General features: G+C 29.8%; 1 protein-coding gene and 1 non-coding gene across 2 annotated transcripts; both read right to left on the minus strand.

Moving 5' to 3' along the window:
- Positions 1 to 2,171: 2,171 nt before the first annotated feature.
- TRNAM-CAU (transfer RNA methionine (anticodon CAU)) lies at positions 2,172 to 2,258 on the minus strand. The gene is given in 2 exon segments: positions 2,172 to 2,207; positions 2,221 to 2,258. It is a non-coding gene; the product is annotated as a tRNA-Met (tRNA).
- A 3,150-nt stretch (positions 2,259 to 5,408) lies between these two features.
- Positions 5,409 to 6,817, minus strand: LOC108487103 (probable fructokinase-5). Its single transcript, XM_017791341.2, has 4 exons — positions 6,178 to 6,817; positions 5,861 to 5,995; positions 5,627 to 5,743; positions 5,409 to 5,540 (listed from the first exon to the last, which is right to left on the minus strand). Exons 1-4 carry the CDS (start codon positions 6,775 to 6,777, stop codon positions 5,409 to 5,411), a joined length of 984 nt encoding a protein of 327 aa, XP_017646830.1. The 5' UTR covers positions 6,778 to 6,817.
- Between the last annotated feature and the right edge of the window lie 13,632 nt (positions 6,818 to 20,449).

Genomic DNA, 20,449 nt, shown 5'->3' on the forward strand with positions numbered 1-20,449 from the left:
ATTTATTTAGAATTATGGATAATTTTAAAGTATTTTAAGTTATTTAGGAGTTTTATGTTAACAACAAAGTTTAGTTTAAAACTATTTCTTATTTAGGTTAATTAAAGTTTCAAGATACTTGAAGAGTTTTATTTGGATTTACTTAACTAGCCTATATAAAGGCCTCTTTATTGTAAACCTCTTTATTGTAAACAATTAATTCATTAATTATTCACTTTGAGTTAATAAAAGACTTAATGACAAATTTTTAAAATTATTTAAAAAATGAAAAAATATTGGTTGGGGTGAGAAAGGCTCGAACTCTCGACCTCAGGATAACTCAATGAAGCTATGAGACCTACGCGCTAGCCAACTGCGCCACCACCCCATGTTGTTTCGCTTCTTAATTATTAGTTAAATATTTTGGAGGTCAGGAGATAACGGAAGCAATCCCAAAGAAAGAAGCATTTATTATTTAAGGAATTTCTATTTTGTATAAATTATTATTAAAATTATATCCTCGTTTTGCAATCGAAAATTAAAATTATATTAATTTATAGTAGGGTTTAAATAAATAAATATAAAATAATCTAAAATAATTAAAACACATGAACTTAAAAAAAAAGTCGATTGACGCTTAATTCGATTAACATCAATATTATTTTCAGTGCATGAGGATGTGGGTTCGAGTACGCTGAAGTACATTATCCTCCTATTTAAATGTGGAGGAGAGACTATGGGTAGTTTTACGTATTAAATAAAAAATAACATGTATGATAAAAACTTATAATGAAATTAATGTTAAAAAAGCCTTTTAAAATAAATTATTATTGTGTAAAAGTTTATATAAATTTGACGAATATGATTTTAATATGCAAAATATTTGTATCAATATAAAAAAAACTAGGTAAAATACATCATAATATAAAAATAAAAATAATATGAATATGAATATGTCAGCATTTATATAAAATAAATTATTAACCTATGAAAAATTATATATAAATTTACATTACACTAAACACACAAAGTAACATAAACACAAACATTTGAACAATATGATGCAACAATTTTGAAAATAAAAGAGTGAATAGAGATAATATTATATAATTATCAATTTTCTCCATTTCTTCCTATTATAATTACCTCTTCAATTACACTTAATTTAATATACGTGTGGGAGAAATTCATTTGTACCGTATAAAACTTAAATGGTTTTACATTCTTTAGTAATTTTTACATAAAGCGAATAGTTTGAAATTTTAATTTATTTCAGACTTGATATATATAATCTATATGAATAGAACATGAAATATGACTATTGGATTGTTAAAATATTAATCGTATAAAATTTATGGAAGAGTATAAAATCACTTAAGTTTTATACTAGTATAAGTGAATTTCTCCCTACTTATAATATTATATGGTTTCTCAATTACTAGAAGTCCCTATATTATATTAAAAATTTTATATTAATCATTCTACTATTAAAATGAATATTTCAATCTCTATACGTTTGAAAATTTGATATTTTAATCTTTATACGTCATTTTTATTGTTAATGGAATGACGTGATTTAACAATAATCGACTTGACATTAAAATGTTTTTTCCTAAACAAAAGCTCCAAAGGAAAAAACATCAATTAACAAGCAATGGTTTCATTGAGCACTCGATAAATGAACTACTCACATTGGCTAACCCACGAACATTACTAATTGAACTGTAGCAAGTTTTAACTTTATTTCAAATACACCCTTAACAAATGTCGGCGCGAGGGCTTGTTCCGAACTCAACCGCGGTAAGCACATCATCAATCACCAATGGTGCTGAGTCTGAAGGTTCAGCCCCAACTACCGATGTGCTGCAAACTCATCTTACTGTAGTCCGGCCAACCGTGCAGCTGATACAGATCCCAAGCCTGCTAAACGATAATGACGCTGAGTACCTCCATTTGTGTAGATGTAATAGATTCATAATACCTAGTAAATGTAAAGGCTAATCTTCCAACTATGGACATTTTTATTCAACAAAAACTGTTAAAGATCACAGGGCGTATATATATTGGTTGTGAATCATAATGAGGCCATCTAGTGCTAGTTCACATCAAGTACGCATCATATACTCAACAATATGTACTCTCAGCAATGAAAATGGTTGGGCGTTCATTATTTAAAAACTAAAAAAATTAGTTGGGGCGAGAGAGGCTCGAACTCTCGACCTCAGGATAACTCAAGGAAGCTATGAGACCTACGCGCTAGCCAACTGCGCCACCACCCCTCCCTGTTTCATTTATGCATTTCAACTTATTAATTATTATTGACAATTTTTGAGGTAAACAGGAAGCAATCCCAAAGAAAGAAGCATTTATTATTATTATTATTATTATTATTATTATTAAATTAAATATTAAAATTATATTAATTCATAGTAGAGTTGAAGTAAATAAATATGAAAAAATCTAAAATAACTAAAACACATGAACTAATAAAAAACCTTTATAAAATAAATTATTATCGTGTAAAAGTTTGTATAAATTTATGAATATGATATTAATATGCAAAATATTTGTATCATTATAAAAGAACTAGGTAAATTACATCATAATATAAAAATAAAAATAAAATGAATATGTCAGCATTTATATAAAATAAATTATTAACCTGTGAAAAATTATATATATTTACATTACTCTAAACACACAAAGTAACATAAAACAAACATTTCAACAATATGATGCAACAATTTTGGAAGTAAAATAGTGAATAAATATAATATTATATAATTATCAATTTTTTTCTCCATTTCTTCCTATTATAATTACCTCTTCAATAATAATTTTGAACCCTACAAAATAATTGTAAAAAAAAACTAAATTATTGGTAGTAATTATACTGCTTTATAATTCTACAAATATATATGTTTGTGTTTTAGACTAGTGTAATTGCATATAATATATAAATGAAAGTCATTGTAGACAAAATTTGATTCGACTCGAAAAAATAAAAAAATTGTTTGAATTTTGAATTATTCGAATCGAATCAACTCGAATTCTTTTTTGAATTTCGAGTTCAAATCGAGTTGAATTTTTGAATTCGAATAACTTGAATAAACCAAATACTAAACCCTTTTACTTCCTTTCTCCTCAAACCCTCAAAACCTTTTTCTTTTTACTTCCCCAAACTTCACAAAAATTTTCCTTTTGCTTTCCCCCAAAATACTTACTTCCTCCAAAACCCCAAAAAATTTCTCTTTTCGAATTTATGTCTACTATTTATATTATTGAATTGTTTAATCATGTTAAATTTTTATCATTTTTGTTAAAATTGAATTATTGATGATTCCATAAAATATTTGTGTTAAAATTTTTATTGGTATCAATTTCACATTTATCTTTAAAATAAATTTTATTAAAAAATCTCTTTTTTTTTTACATTTAATAAATATTTTTAATTTCAAAATACATGGTGACAAGAATCAAAAGATAATTGAAGCGAGCAAAAAGCTAACCCGTATATAAAAGATTAATAAATAAATTATGAGGGGATGAAAGTTAATAACAAATTTGATTATGGTGGATGGACGTGGCTACAAGAGCCCAAAACCATTTTTTAAATTTAACTCGAACAAATATTTTTGATTTAATTTGAATTCCATCTCATTTGACACGATTCGAGAAAATTTATAATCGAGTTAGGATTATAAAATAGGATTCGTGAACTTAATTACCTCGAAAATTTTCATTCGATTCGATTCGATTGAACACTCACCACTAATCTTAATTAATTATCTACATAAATTTTCCAATTCCCAACTCCCTACAGCAATACATGAGTGCATCAATTACACTTAATTTAATGTATTTGTAAGAGAGATCCACTTACATCGCATTTTCATAATTTTTGTATCGATCTGATATCTCTATCATATTGATCTAAAATATTGTATATATTAATATATTTAATGGTTGAAACGAATGGTTATAAAAATTTAATTTATGTCAAATTTGATATCCATGACCTACATGAATGAAATATAACAGTTGGATTGTTAAATAATTAATTGTATAAAAAGTTACGGATCATGCTGGTGGATCTCTCCCCTACTTGTAATATTATATGATTTCTCAAACGGTTAATGCTTACTATAAGTCCCTATATTATATTAAAACTTCTTTCAATCATTCTACTATTAAAATGAAAATTTTAATCTTTATACGTTGAAAAGTAACATTTTAATCTTTGTACATTATTTTTATTATTAATGAAATGACGTGTTTTACCAATGGTTGACGTTATATAAAAATAAATTTTTAAAACAAAAAATAAACATCAATTAACAAGCAATAGTATCACTCAACACTCGATGAATGACTTTCAAATACATCAATTAACAAGAAATATCCTCATTAAGAGACCAATAGGCAAGTCTATGAACTACTCCATTGGCTAACCTACGAACATTACTAAAAGAACCAAATCAAAATAAGAGCAAAGTTCATAGACCTTCTTTAACAATTTATCGTTTAATTTAATCATTAGAGCATAACAATCGCTCTCAAAGATTATGATCTCTCAAAAAGCAGAGTCAATGATAGCAAAAGCCTCAGCGGAGAAAGGCTTTTTTTTCAATATGATATAAGAAGTTATAGTAAGTTTTAACTTTATATCAAATACACCCTTGACAATTCGAGGTGGCTCCCCTATGTGGGGATATAGATGGTTATAGATGAATAGATTTTTAATTTCATTATATATTATCTTCTGAATTTTTAGTTTGATAAATTAGTTTTAGTCTAAATTATTCTGATCTTCATTGTCAATTACTGGCCTTGGTATATCGCCTAAAACAATTTGATTATAATTTAACTCGTGACTGTCATAAGTAGAAAGTTTATATTCTTCAGTCATTGATAAACAATTTGTTGGACAATACTCAACGCAATTGTCACAAAATATACAAAACAATGGGTAGATGTATAGGGCATACACGAACACATACTTCACAAGCAATGCATTTATCAAATTTAAACGCTCTAATGTGATTAATTTTTCGTAAGGATATTAAATAGTTACGGGTAAACGATTTGCGTCGGGTAACCTTGACTAATGTACGTTGCTGTTGAGATTATTTGGTGGCCATAATTCATAAGCCCAGTTACCATAGAATTGTTTCTATCAAAATTATTTTCATCTATTACGTACGAAAACCTTAATTTGACAAAAATTAAACATATAGAAGATAGAAAAATAAAATCAGAATAGTAACTTGAACAAATGTATCAAGACATCTTATTTATCACCGAAGCTACCTAGCTAGCTAGCTAAGGTCCCCTTTCGATGGGCGGTGTGACCCATCCAACACCTTCTAACGCAAAAAAAAAACTAAAAAGATTTAATTATTTCTAGAAAAAAAAAAAAGGAAAGAAAATCATTTGGCTTCTTTGATGAGTTTTTCAGCTTGAGCCTTGTCAGGAAGGGATGGGATAGCTCCTTTTTGAGTTGTAGAAATTGCTCCACATGCATTTGCAAACACCAGTGCCTCCTTCAGCTTATTTTCATCCTGTTTTCATAAATTAGATTATATTCAGAAAAGAAACCCTAAATCTTGAAATAGAAAAATATTGGGATTATAAGATCTATTTATACGTTGAAGAGATTTGGATCTTTGGCTACAGCTTGTAGAAATGCACCGACAAAAGCGTCGCCGGCTCCGGTGGTGTCGATGGTTTTCACTTTGTAGCCGTTCACCTTTCCTTTGAATTTCTGCATTCATTTTCCACAAACATTCATAAATTTCATTTTGAAGGTTTCAAATTTGTTACCAGTCCCTGTACTTTTGGAAAAAGTTTGAACTTAGTCCTTGTACTTAAAATATTATACCTTAGTGAAGTATCTGCAACCTTCTGGTCCATCAGTGACAATAAGCAACTTGAAGTTGTCATTCCATAAAGACATGACAACATCATCCTTTTTAGGGTCTCCTTTGGTTAGAAATTCCACCTCATCATCACTAACCTGAAATCAAACGATACCATAAGTTTGTTGGCAAAAATGCATAGACTACAATGTACTAGAAAGTCACTATAGGTTCGCCATTTTTAACAATAAAAATGAATAGATTTTAATACAAGAATAAGTTTTCGAGTCTTACCATCGCCATACGGAACTAATATATAATAAAAAGAAAACAATATTACCTTGACAAAATCAGCTTGATCCCATATGCTCTTAATCCCATCCCTAGCAGCCTCAGGGCAAGGCCACAAAGGCAAGCGAACATTAGGGTCATAAGAAAGCAAAACCCCAGCCTGTTTAGCCGCTTTCATGGCGGCCATGTGAGCTGATTTGCAGGGTTCCGAGATCAAACTTATGGATCCATAATGGAATATCTTGGCTTGCTTAATGAGATCCAATTTCAACTCCGATTCTTTCAACAACATATCCGCACTAGGGGATCGATAAAACATGAACTCCCTTTGCCCATCCGCCTTCAGCGTAACGAATGCCAACGCAGTCCTCGCATCTTTGTCGAAGCAGATCCCGTCGCTGTTCACTCCGCTCTTCTTCAACAGATTCGCCAACATGTGACCGAACTCATCGTCTCCTACTTTGCCAATGAAGGCAGCGTTGCCTCCGAGCTTAGCGATGGCACATGCAACGTTAGCAGGTGCGCCGCCGGGAGCTTTGATGAAAGCGTAGGATTCAGCCAAGGAAACGCCGGCAACATCAGGAACAAAGTCTATTAGCATCTCGCCGAACGAGACGATCATAGGGCTCTTTGCTGAATTGTTGTTCATTTTTCTTAATTCTCACTTTCACTCTAATTTCTAAATTTTCAAGCTTAAGTTTAAACTTGAGGTGACATCTTAAATAAAGAAAAGGGTAAAACTATTCTGTTTTTCTATGATTTTTTTCTACCTATTTTTAGGGGAGAATCAAATCTTTTTTATTTAATTCCTTTAACAAACTAAAGTTTTCTGCTTTATCTACAGTATTTTTAAAATTATTTTTAAAATATTTTTATATAAACACTATTCATTTTTTAAAAATCTATTATTCAATTTTGAATAAATATCTATTTAACATATGAAAATTTTTCCTATAATATTTAGTATAATATAATATTATAAGAATCGATCAAAATCAATTGAATCAATTTCAATTAATTCATGTAACTTTAAATAGCCTAAATTGATTTAAACAAGTAAAAAGGGAATTGAAAAAAAATCAGTTAAAATACAAATATTTTGTTTTATTTTTAAAATTTTGAGTTATATTTTGGTTATTTTTATCTTATCTTTTGTTATTTTTATCTTATTTTTCAGGTAAATATATATTTTAAATTTTAATATCTAATTACTATATCTTAAAATTTTAAATAATTAAACTGTACGGTTTAACAAGTTCAACAAAAATTAGATAAAATTAAATTGTATAGTATAATTATTTAATCTTCAAATTTATATATTAATACACAGTAACACAACCAATGAACTTTAACATTTGTGATAATCACCCTTTTATATATATATAAAATGATCTTTTATTAATTTTAAGATTAAATCTAAAATTAAACTTGAACACAATTCTTTTCTACCCCTATAATTCAAGTAACTACTTTTTTGAGTAAATATTTTCCTATCATATGAAAGATTCTAGCATAATATAATTATTTAATATTTAAATTTAATTATACACTGATACACCAATCAACCAGACCAATGAAATCAAACATGAATTTTAAAATATATATTAAAATAAATTTACCCCACCTATCAATACACTATATATATATATATATATATATATATATATATATATATATATATATATAAAACCTTAAAAGCTTCATGTGTTGACTACAAGCATATTCATCATATCGGAGATTATAATGAGTTTAGGTGGGTTGTTTTTACTGAAAATTTTAAAAATATAAATTAAAATAAATTTATTTAATAGTTTAAATGGAGAAAATTAGAGACATATGTCAAATTTAAAACAAAATTAAGAATTTAGACTATTATTGTAAAAATTAAAGAAATAAGTCTATTTTTGTCAAAATTTTAATTCTCACTTTCACTCTAATTTTTAAAATTTCAAGCTCGAGTTTAAACTCGAGGTAACATCTTAAATAAACAACAACATAATTATTCTATTTTTCTATGATTTTTTCTACTGATTTTTAGGCCCAAAGTCGAATGTTTTTCATCTAATACCAAACTAAAGTTATCTACTTTATTTATAGTAATGTGGTAATTATATCTTTTAATATTTTTTATATAAACACTATTTATTAAAAAAATCTATTATTCAATTTTAAATAAATATATTTTATCATATCAAAATTTCTACTATAATATAATGTTATCAAAATTGGATAAAACAAATCAATTGAACAAATAAAATTAACAATCGAGGTCTAACTAATTCCATGTAAATAGAAATAGCCTAAATTGGTTTGCACAAGTGAGAAGGAAATTGAAAAAAAAAAGTAAAAAATCTGGCATTTTGTTTTATTTTTCTTTTGAATTTTTGAGTTATATTTTAGTTAATTTTTATTTTATCTTGTAAATATATATATTTAAAATTTTAAAATTTAATTATTATATTTTAAAAAATTATTAATATGTTTAATTCAACATATTCAACAAGAAAACGAATCGCATTGTATAATATAATCGTTTAATCTTCAAATTTATAGTTATACATTAATATGCAGTAACACAATCAACCAACTTCAACATTTGTGATAATGTTCACATTTTAATTTTTCTATAAATTATATTTTTATTATTTTATTAAATTTTAAGATTAAATTTGAAATTAAACTTAAACACAAATCCTTTTCGACTCCTATAATTTAAGTAACTACATTTTTTTAGTAAATATGACAGATTCTAGCATAATATAATTATTTAATACTTAAATTTAGTTATAAACTAGTACACCAATGAATCAAACCAGGAAATCAAATATGAATTTTATATATATATATATATATATATATAAAACATATTTACCCACTTATTAATACACTATATAAAAAAAATTTTAAAACTTTTATGTGTTGAGGACGAACATATTCATCATATTAGAAACTATATGATTTTGTGTAAGTTGTTTTTATTTTAAAAAATTAAAAATTAGAGAATAAGCAGATTCTGTCGATTTTTATTTTTCACTTTCACCTAATTTCTAAATTTTAAAGTTTGAGTGTAAACTTGAGGTGACATCTTTAATAAACAAAAGCATAACTATTCTGTTTTTTTTTATGATTTTTCTTATGATAATTCTATTTAGAATCAAATCCTTTTGGTTTAATTTCTCTACCAAACTAATATTATTTACTTTGTTTACTGTATTGTGATAATTATTCTTTTAATATTTTTATATAAATAGTATTTATTTTTAAAAATCTATTATTAAATTTTGAGTAAATATTTTTTTATCATATGAAAATTTATCTTATTTTTAAAATATATATTTTTTTAATTTTTAATATTTAATTTTTACAGTTGAGAGTTGAATTGATGAGTTACCAAACCAAAAGAATATGATTTTGTATTGCAAAGAATTTATATGAATAATAAACAAACAATTGGAGTGAGTCTTTTTAAAGATATAATAGTTATGATTACATTCAACAAACAAGCAAGATAGTGGGACTATAACATGAAGAGGGATCTCACAATTGAACAAGATAGCCCAGAGTTTTTCTATGTTTTTTTAAAAACAAATTCAACAATATGAATGATCGAATATGGTTAGACAACTTACCAAAATCTAATCTCAACTAAAAGAAGGAAAGAAAAGGGCAATTCCAAGATTAATAAGGTTTTAAGGGTTAAAATGAGTGGGTAATAACTAAACAAAAATGGATTAGGCTCAAAGGGGTTTACTAGTGGGTAATAAAGTGGGTAAGCAATTTAAAGGCTAAATGGCTAAATCCTAAGTGTCTTTATCATCTCAACATATCAAATCATTAATGTGGTCTTGACATGTATAACAAAAGAAAGTTCTAGAAAAACAGATCTAGCTAACACACTCAAAACCAAAAATAACTTGCAAAACAGGGTTGGCGGTTAATTAATTATCGGAACTCTTGGCTAGCTCGTACGCTAAAAGTTAAATACTACCATGATACTGATTTTTCAAAAGCATGATTAGGAAATATACCTTCCTATACTCGGAAAAGTGTGTGAGCTGCAACGGTCTTTTACAAGCCAAACTGTGCTGGCGGGTTAGGATAGGGACGCAAATCCCAGTGATGGAGGCTACATGTGTAGCAGCCCGATTTTGGGGCTAGTCGGAATAGTGGTCTCGGGACAACAAATCCGAAGTTAGAAAAATTATTTTATTATCAAAATAGAGTCATATCATGGTTATTATAGGGCATGAAAAATTTGTTGGATTAATTTTAGTGTTTATGAGCCTAATTATGAAAAAAGACTAAATCGCATAAAGTGCAAAAGTCTTAAATTGATAGCTAAAGGTGTTAAATAGATAGAGAACCAAATTTAGGGTCTTTAAAAGGCAAATAGACCCTTGGATGAAGGCATAGCAGGCTATAGAGTCAATGAAGAGACAAAATTGTTAAAATTAGGTGAGTTGGTAACTAATTTTAACTAGATTAAAAATAAAATAAAAGGAAAAGATATCATCTTTTTTTTCCCATCTTCTTCTCTACCGAATTTTCAGCAAAAATTAAGGGTTTGAGAACTTAAAATTTTCAGCAACTTGAAGCACTCACAAGCAAGTGATTTCCATACCCTTTGTTAATGATTTTTGTATTTTTGAGACTCTTGTAGCATGAGCTTTCAAATGAGGGGTATATCTTGCAAAATAGTTGAAGGTCTAGGGTTTTGCCATGAGAGCATTTAGGGTGTTTTCTGAAATTTTATGGAAGAATATGAGTCTTAGTTGTGTAATAGACAACTTTTGTGAAAGGTGTCACCATGAAAACACCTAAAGGGACTATTTTGCACAAATTATAAAATAAATGATAAATGTGTGAAATAGAGAGAATTTGGGGTTGCTATAAGAGTAAAAAGAGTTCAACTAGGCTTAAGATGTGAAGAAATTCGATAAAAATCGATTTTCGAGCATAGGGGTAAAATGGTCATTATGCCAAAGTCTAGGGGCAAAATGGTCATTTTATTGAAGATGTGAATTTTTAATTGCTTAAATTTATTTCGTGATTAAATGAGTGCATTTTGCTATTATAGATCAAGAAATACCGAATTCGAGCCTAGATTGGGGGAAAGCCAAGCAAATCAACTTAATCGACTAGTCGCCACATTTTGTAATTCGAGGTAAGTTGCATGTAAATAATACAACTACATTGTTAATGTATGTATTGAATTGTATTGAGTTAATATAGCATGAATTTTTGGTTGTGAAATTGAGAATGTATAATGATAATTGAGATAGTGGAAATTCCGTTGTAACCTTAAGAAGTAAATCGGATATTAATGCCATGACGTTTGGGTCATTTGTTTGTGGGCTAGTGTAAGACATGTCTGGGACATGCATCGGCCACATTATGAGAGCCAATGTAAGACCATTTCTGGGACATGGCATCGGCATTGAGACGAGAGCTACTGTAAGACAAGTCTGGAACATGCATCGGCCTCGAGACGTAAGCCAGTGTAAGACATGCCTAGGACATGCATCGACTACGAGATGATAGTTAATGTAAGACCATGTCTGGGACATGGCATCGACTTGAGATATGAGCCAGTGTAAGACCATGCCTGGGACATGGCATCGACACCTTACCCACATTTGAGGCTTAATGAATATCTGGTAGTGTTCTAAATGGTTCAACGGTGAACGTTATGTTCTTAAGCTAATGAGGAAAGTATAACCGTGTGGTGAATGGTACAGGTACCTAATTGGTACGTATGAGATATGAGATCAGTATATATAATAGGTGACTTGTATGGATGGTATTGAGTAAGTTACACTTATGCCTACTTTGGTGTTATGAGCATGTTACTTATGGATAAATTGTTGTTGTATACTTATTTATATACAACTTACTAAGCTTTATGCTTACTCCCTTTCCTTTTCATTTCCTTACAGTACTGCCTAACTAGCTCGAAGATTCCAGAAGTCAGAGATATTGATCAGACTATCAACCGAAGCATTCGGTATAGTTGGATTTATATTTTTGAATATGGCATGTATATGACTTAGAATTTATTATTTTGTGTATTTGAGAATTGGCCAAATGTGTCGACTTGGATTGGAAACCCTTTAATTTGTATTAAGCTTTGAATGATAGTTAATATTCATTTTGAATTTATAAAAGATGCGTTACCATGGTTAAATGAATACCTATTGTGGTTGAATTGGTTATATGAATTGTGCTTGTGTTGGTATTGGTTGGTATGTGTATGAAACTAGGTATGTAAGGGGGGCAATGAGGCTTGGTAAATAGCCTTATATTGTCTACACAGGTAGGCACATAGGCGTGTGGTCCTGCCGTGTGTCCCCTGCACGTAAAAATTTCAAGTCAATATGCATGGTAATAAACACACGGGCAGAGACACGGTCGTGTGTCTCAGCAATATGGAGGGCACGACCTAGCACACAAGTGTGTGCCTTAGCCGTGTGACATCATGAGCATGCTGATGTCAGAAATAGAATGTCTATGTTTTTGCACACGGGCTAGGACACGGGTGTGTCGTGGCTGTGTGAGGGACACGGGCCAATGACACGGGCGTGTGTCTGGTTGTATGAAAACCCCTGTTGGTGTGAATTAGAAATTAATTCTACACAAGTGTGGGACATGAGCATGTCCTAGAGTGCTTAGGCTGTGTGAGTCACACGGGCCATCAGCACGACTATGTCAAAATGGTCACACAGGCTTGTTGCCCTTCCACACGGTCGTGCGTCCCTGTGTTAAGTGACATTTTTCTATAGTTGGAAAAAGGGTCTGAAATGGTCCCGAATGATTTACGATGTGTGTTTTGGGCCTCATAAGCCCATATTCAGAATATGTTGATAAGTTTTAAAAATTGAACAGAGTTTCGATAACTCAGAATGAATGAAAGCTTGAGTTTCAAGTTAGGTAACGCCTCGTATTCCGTCACGATATGGGATACGGGTATGGGCCATTACAACATGGGTGCAGGGAGTGTTAGACTACAAGATACAAAATGGTATTGGTAATTTAGGCATTAGGGTGGTGGCGAATTTGATTGATTCTAATACTAAAAAATAGAGAGCAAAAATAGTGAATAATACATTCGGTGAAAATGATGCTAACATAATTATGTGTATTCCATTAGTAAGGTTTCCGCATAATGATTATATGGTGTGGCAAGGAGAGGCATTGGGAGAATATTTTGTAAGAAGTGGGTACAAGCTCTTTTTACAAGGTATTACGGTCCTTATTATTACTAATTACAACCAAAATCCATATATGGTTTTTACAAGAAATTGTGGGGCCTAAATTTGCCCCCTAAACTAAATATTACAGTCTAGAGAATTTTCATGAATTATTTACCTACTGTAACACCCCTAACCTGTATCCGCTGTCAGAACAGGGTTTCAGAGCATTACTACCATTTACAGATCACTAAAAAAAAATTTAAATACTTACTGATTCAATGCATCATATAAATAAATATATTACCATTCAATCAACAGTTTGACACTTGTATAAGCATCAAACAGCAACATTATTAGTATACTTGCACATATCTTATATAAATTCAACATTGATATATCTATTTTCTCGACATATCGCACTTGAGTTTAATAATAGTCTCAACTTACATAATTTCCTTGTATCAACATATCAAAGATGATCATATATGTACATGTCATGAAACATATCATGCTCTTACCGTTTCTTCATAAGCATATATCATTTATTTCATTATATCAATATTTCATGCTCCATCATTTCCATATATTTTATGTATATTTATTCCAGTAATAGCTTATATCAAACTTAACATAAATTATATTCCATGTACTTATACTTATTTCGTTTATCTATCTTCATAATTATTTCATATAACCATTCGTCATCGATACATATTACACGAATATCAATTGTTCAACAGATGTTAGAGCGTCTCCCATCCACAGTCTTATTTATTTTTGACATGATGCCATAGTGTCTTTCAACTATGGTCTTACTCATTTTCTGTCATGTTGCCATGGTATCTTTCAACCATGGTCTTACACATTTCATATCAGGTTGCCATGGTATCTTTCAACCATGGTCTTACACATTTCATATCAGGTTGCCATGGTATCTTTCAACCATGGTCTTACACATTTCATATCAGGTTGCCATGGTATCTTTCAACCATGGTCTTACACATTTCATATCATGCTGCCATGGTATCTTTCAACCATGGTCTTACACATTTCATATCAGAGAGCACACTCCTGCGAACCTCATCCTTACAATGGGATTACCAGTCTAGGCTAAATCCCCTGCAACGACAATTACTCTAATGAGCTTGAATTTGAATTACCAGTCCAGGCTAAATTCAGACCCTAATTCGAATTACCCGTCCGGGCTAAATCCATTTTACACGCATTCTTAAGTAGGGCTATATCAGAATAGGATCACCCGTCCAGGCTAGATCCTTTTTACCGTCAATTCCTTTTCAAAGATCCATCGAATTTTCCTTTCATTCAACTGGGATTTATTTTCAATTTATATCGAGTATTATCAATATTTCATCAAATATCATGAATTGAACATGCAAATCATATTTTCATCACATAACCACATATTTCAAGTATTTAAAATACAATTCAAGTTACACAAACTTACCTCATTGCTCGTTTGTGTTTATAATTTCATTAATTCGATATCTTTTCTTTTCCACGATCAAGTCTCATATTTGAGTCGTCCAGATCTTTATAAATAAATTTGATCATCATTTTCATTCATTTCATCTTCTAATGCATTTAATTAATGCTCTAGGCAAAATTACCATTTTGCCCTAAACTTTAATTAAGGACGATTTAGTCCTTAGGGTCGAGAAAATAAAATTCTTGCAATTTAATCCTTATTTCCAGCTATTATTCTCATATATATTGATAACAGTCCATGAATTCTATAAAATATCGAATTTTCCATAATTTCAACACTTTTCAATTTAATCCCTAAAACATGTTTTCCCCGATCTTGAACTAAATTAATAATTTCATTCAATTTTGTAATTTAAATAATAAAATAATCCATTTCATGCAATTTTGTTATTTCGACATTTTACAAAATTACCCATAAAGTTTTACTTTTATTCAATTTAGTCCCTAAGCCTAAAATATGTAAATTAGCCATGCTTAATGAATATTCATATATGTTTCCCTCCTCCTCCTCTCCATTCCACATCCTTGATGTATGTAGCACACTTGTAAGTAACATTATTTATAATTTTTAGTATTTACTTTTATGAATATTCAAGCTGTCCATCTGTGTCATAGTCACTAAATTATTTATATCTGGAGCTATAGGACTCCAAATTAAGATCTACTAATTTTCCCTGAAACTATACTCATATATATTCTTACCATAAAATTTTTAGAATTTTTGTTTTAGTCAATAAGTACAGTTTATTCTTTAAAGTTACCCCTATTCTGCTGTCTGACAGTTGTGACCCTTCTTCACTAAAAATTAATTATCTCCTTGTACAGAATTCGAATGATGTTCATATTTGTTTCTATTGAAAATAGACTCATTCAATATTCTAAACATATAAATTTAAGCCCCTAAGTATTTTTATCCAATTTTTTTTATGATTTTACAAATTCAGAACAAGGGAACCCGAAATCATTCTGACCTTGTCTCACAAAATTCATCATATCTCATGATTTAGAATTCCATTGCTTACATAATTTCTTCTATAAGAAACTAGACTTAATAAGATTTAATTTCATATTTTATTCATCCTATAATTAGATTTCTAAAATTTTTGATGATTTTTCAAATTTAGACTACTGCTGCTGTCCAAAACTGTTTTAGTACAATATATTAATTACCATGTTATAACATCTTTATTTTCTTTTCTACACCATTTCTCATCACTTTCTCTTATTTTTTCTTCACTAACATATCAAGAACATAGGACCTTATGTAAGAAAACTCTACTATAACATTATTTCCATGCTTTATCAATAATAAAAACTTAAAAACATATTGAAATCTTGATGTACTTACCTTTTCTTATTGACTTCAATCTTTAACTTGATTTTCTCTCTCCTCCAGCTTGATTTCTTGAATCCAACTTGATATTCTTGCTCCCCATCATCTCCTTGCTATCTTTCTCTCTTGATGGCTATGGAAATTCTTTCAATTTTAGGTGAAAATAATGAATTTTTGGTGGAAGGACTAAATTATAAAGAAAGCAAACTTCTTTTCTTCTTCTTATCTTACGTTAGTTTGCATGGGAAAGGAAATGTGTTGATAATTCTTCATTTTTCCTTCCTTTTATACTAAATAAATAATAATATAATAATAATAAACATCTCATAAAATATTAATAAAATAATATTTATCTAATTAATTAATTTAAAATATCATCAACATAATCATTACATTCTAGAATTCTCTCTCTTACTAATTGACCATTTTGCCCTTCATGATCTTTTAGAATTCCATCCTTGAGTCATCACTTAATTTGGTAAAATTACGATTTAGTCCTCATAATTTTCTTTACCTATTCAATTTGGTCCTAATTCATCAATTTTCTTGGTTTCTAGATCATTCCATCCTTAAAATATTTTCACCATTAGTCCTTCAACTTTTTATATTTACACTTCAACCCTTAAATTTTGAGTATTTACTCTTGTGCAACAAGACTTTTCTCATCTTTGCAATTTAGTCCTTTCTTGAATTAATATATCATAATATACTTCTCAATATTGACATCACTCAAAAATTCCCTTTTTGTCACTTTATTTCCTTATTTTACTATATCACGGATAATATTTTACTGTAAAAAATTTTCGGGGTATTACACCTACCCTAAGCAATCTACATTACAAGAGATTAGCTGGAACAACAATATGCCGTAGATGTGCCTAGGAATCAGAGACTAGAGAGCATGTATTTCACGATTGCCCTATAACAAAGGAGATATGAAAAAATAAAAAATCGCTTGGCCACAATTGGCGATAGACTCGGAGTGTATGGAATGGCTTGCCTAGGTTTTCGAATAAAACTCTACCAATCAATGCTGATTTTTGTTGTTGTGTGTTATGGGCAATATAGACAAAAAGGAATAAGTTAGTGCATGAGGGACTGTAACCTCCCCAATTCAAGAGATTACATTGACCACCAAAATGGCCTAGCAAAATCATTGGAGTTTTAAAAACTATTAACTAAAAACAATTGTTTATTTTAGAAGGAAGTTTAGACACCTTTTAGAAAAAACTCAATAGTTAAAAGAACAATGCTTAACATTTTCTTTATAAATGGTGTTTACTACTAAAGACATAGTTGAAAGTCCGAATAACTTTCTTAACAAAACACATTTATAATTTAGCAGTGGAAAAGTGATATTAACGTAATTTCAATGAAAACTATGTTTCATGCATAATTAAATAAAAAAATTCATATTCTTATATCCTAAATAATTTAAATGTCATGCATACCTAAGTAAATACCGTAAACTAAATAATTTAAATGTCATGCATGCCTAAGTAAATACCGTAAACTAAATAATTTAAATGTCATGCATGCCTAAGTAAATACTGTAAACTAAGTTCCATGCCACAATATTAATAATATAGTTTTAAACAACCAGAATTATAAAATAATCAGTCTAAAATACTTTTATATAGAAATCAATATTCCGAGCCGAGCCCTATGAATGTCGAGTCTGCGTCCTAACCTTGTGGGCTATCTAAAAAGAAAGAAAATAAGGGCGATGAGCTATGAAAGCTCAGTATGAGTTCCATCACAAGGAAGCCGAAACAAAACAGTAGACAAAGCACTTTACCAATTCCGATAATAAACACAATCACAAAACACTTCAAATTAATGATTTTTCACGTAAAATACTTAATTATAAATTTATCAGAATTCAGAATAATCATAATTTAATAATAATTCAGAATATCGTTACTTCAGATTAACTCAGCACAAGAATAATCAATGTAATGATTAATCATACATAAACACTGTTCATCGAATAATTTTACATGGTAGTTTCACACATATCAATATTTCAAATCACTCAACAATGAACATATTTATTTATATGTATCATATAAGAAATCACAGTTTTGTATGAACATGTTTTTATTGATGCAATACAATTTCGGTTTATCAGAAAGATCCTACCCCACTGCGGAGTTTCTCAGAACTCAATCTACCAACACACCGACTTTGTGGTTAAACCATTACTGGTTCGCATATGAAAACTACCATAAGTTGCGATCAACACAGCAATATTGTAGATGAGAGCCGTCACATGACTATGAATACACAACAAAATCCTGCAGATGGAATTTGCTTTTGGCTATGGATACACAGAAAGTATCGTCGCAAATAGGATCTGTTATGGTTGTGGGTACACAACGGTTTGCAGATAAAAACTATTGCATAGGTTGTGACTTGTACAACCATCTTTATTTTGCAGATAAACTATCAGATACTTCTTCCACTCATAACGTCCCACCCCATGCAATGCATTATGGTATGCTCATAACAATTTCAAATGGTAGCAATAAATATGCACATAACAGATCAATACAGTAGCATTTAATATGCCTTTAACGAATAATATACTTGTGACGAATTACCCTTAGTAATTGAAGTCATGTTTTCTATGATTGGTTCAACGATATGAGGCATTTTATATGTTCAATCACAAATATCGATACAAAAGGCATAATTATTGTTCACAAATCCTGCAAATACATATAAATATAATCTGATATTAGTCAATCTAATAATGAATTCTAGCATAATTCATACTATCAGATACTTAATTGCATAAAATATTGCATAAAAAGTAGTTCGAGAACCATTTAGGGACTAATCTGCACAAAATATAAAATTATGGGAAAAACTATAAAATTTAAGAAATAGGGGCACATAATCATATGGGATGACTCAAATCGTGAAGTCCATAAGGGTAGCCCACACGCTCATGTGGTCTGGGCTAGTTCAGTTTTGTAAAAGATTCAAAATCGATTTGATTGAATGTCAAAATCGACTTTGGCATGTTAGAAACAAATTTTGATAGTGTTACACTAAAACAATACGAATAATAGATTAAACGGGGTGGAAATTGGGTTTGGAATTTTAACAAAAAATTTCCAGCAAAAGAATATGATACTTTATGAAAAGGAAAAAGTGGCAAAATAAAAGATAAAAGATGTATTTAAAGAAGAGATAAAAGAAATTCTAGATAAGGTTGAAAAAGATAATCAAAATCCTATTATGATTAGGATAGGGACCAAATGGTAAGGTTTAGAAAATTTTTAAAGGGAATTAGCATGATTTAAACCTTGGTGCAAGGGGAAAATGCTGAAGCCTTATCATTAAACCAACAAGTTCATTATCGGTCATTTTCTACTATATTTATTACTTATACTAGTTTGGTTTTCATCCATAGTTGCTGAAAAATAAAAGAGGAAAAATACAAATAGTGGGATTTGAACCTGGGTTCTCTATACGACTGCCTAAGCTCTCTACCACCTAAACTAAGGCTTCTTTTTTTTTATGAATTCTAATCCCATGATGTTTGAGATGTTACAGTGACAACGAAAAATGGGGTTAGTAATAGCAAATTTTATTATGAATTACATGCGGGAACTGTATAAAATAGGGAAGAAGATACCTGTTAGGAGATTGAAAGCTGGGAGGTAGAGGCTGCCGAAGTGGTCGAACCTTCAAAATTAACTTTGACACTGCGTTCAACAAACAAGAAAGTAGATCTTGCTCAAGAATTGTGATAAGAGATTTGAATGGAGTGGTTCTAAGGTCTAAAACAGTGATGAACGACAACATACCTTTGACGTTTACGGTGGAAGCTCTTGCATGCATTCAAGCAGCTCAAATAGGTTTCTGTATAGGTTTATCGGTGGTGGATATAGAATGTGTCACATCCCAAAAACTAGGTTAGTGAACCAAGAGTGGTCACATCCTATTTTTGAATAAATGTTGTAGGAATCATACATAGTAAATTGATCTGTTTTAGTGGTTAAGTGTTTTGGATTGTGTGCCTGAAGTCCTATGTTCAAACCCCTTTCCTTGAGTTTTTGTTATTTTATCCCAACCCTTAAATTAGAACATTGACTAATCTTTTAATTTTGAGTGTTTGTTAATAAGAATGAGCCTGTTGGTCCAGTGATAAGGCTTCAACTTACTTAGAGGTCCCGTGTTTGAATCTTGTGTGTGCAAAGTGGACATATTTTGATTCCCATACATTGTGTTACACTGTGCAAAATGTTTTTGAATAAAAGTAAAGTTGAGCAATTTCATAA

Source organism: Gossypium arboreum, chromosome 7, assembly GCF_025698485.1.
Source record: "Gossypium arboreum isolate Shixiya-1 chromosome 7, ASM2569848v2, whole genome shotgun sequence".
Classification (NCBI taxonomy): domain Eukaryota; kingdom Viridiplantae; phylum Streptophyta; class Magnoliopsida; order Malvales; family Malvaceae; genus Gossypium; species Gossypium arboreum.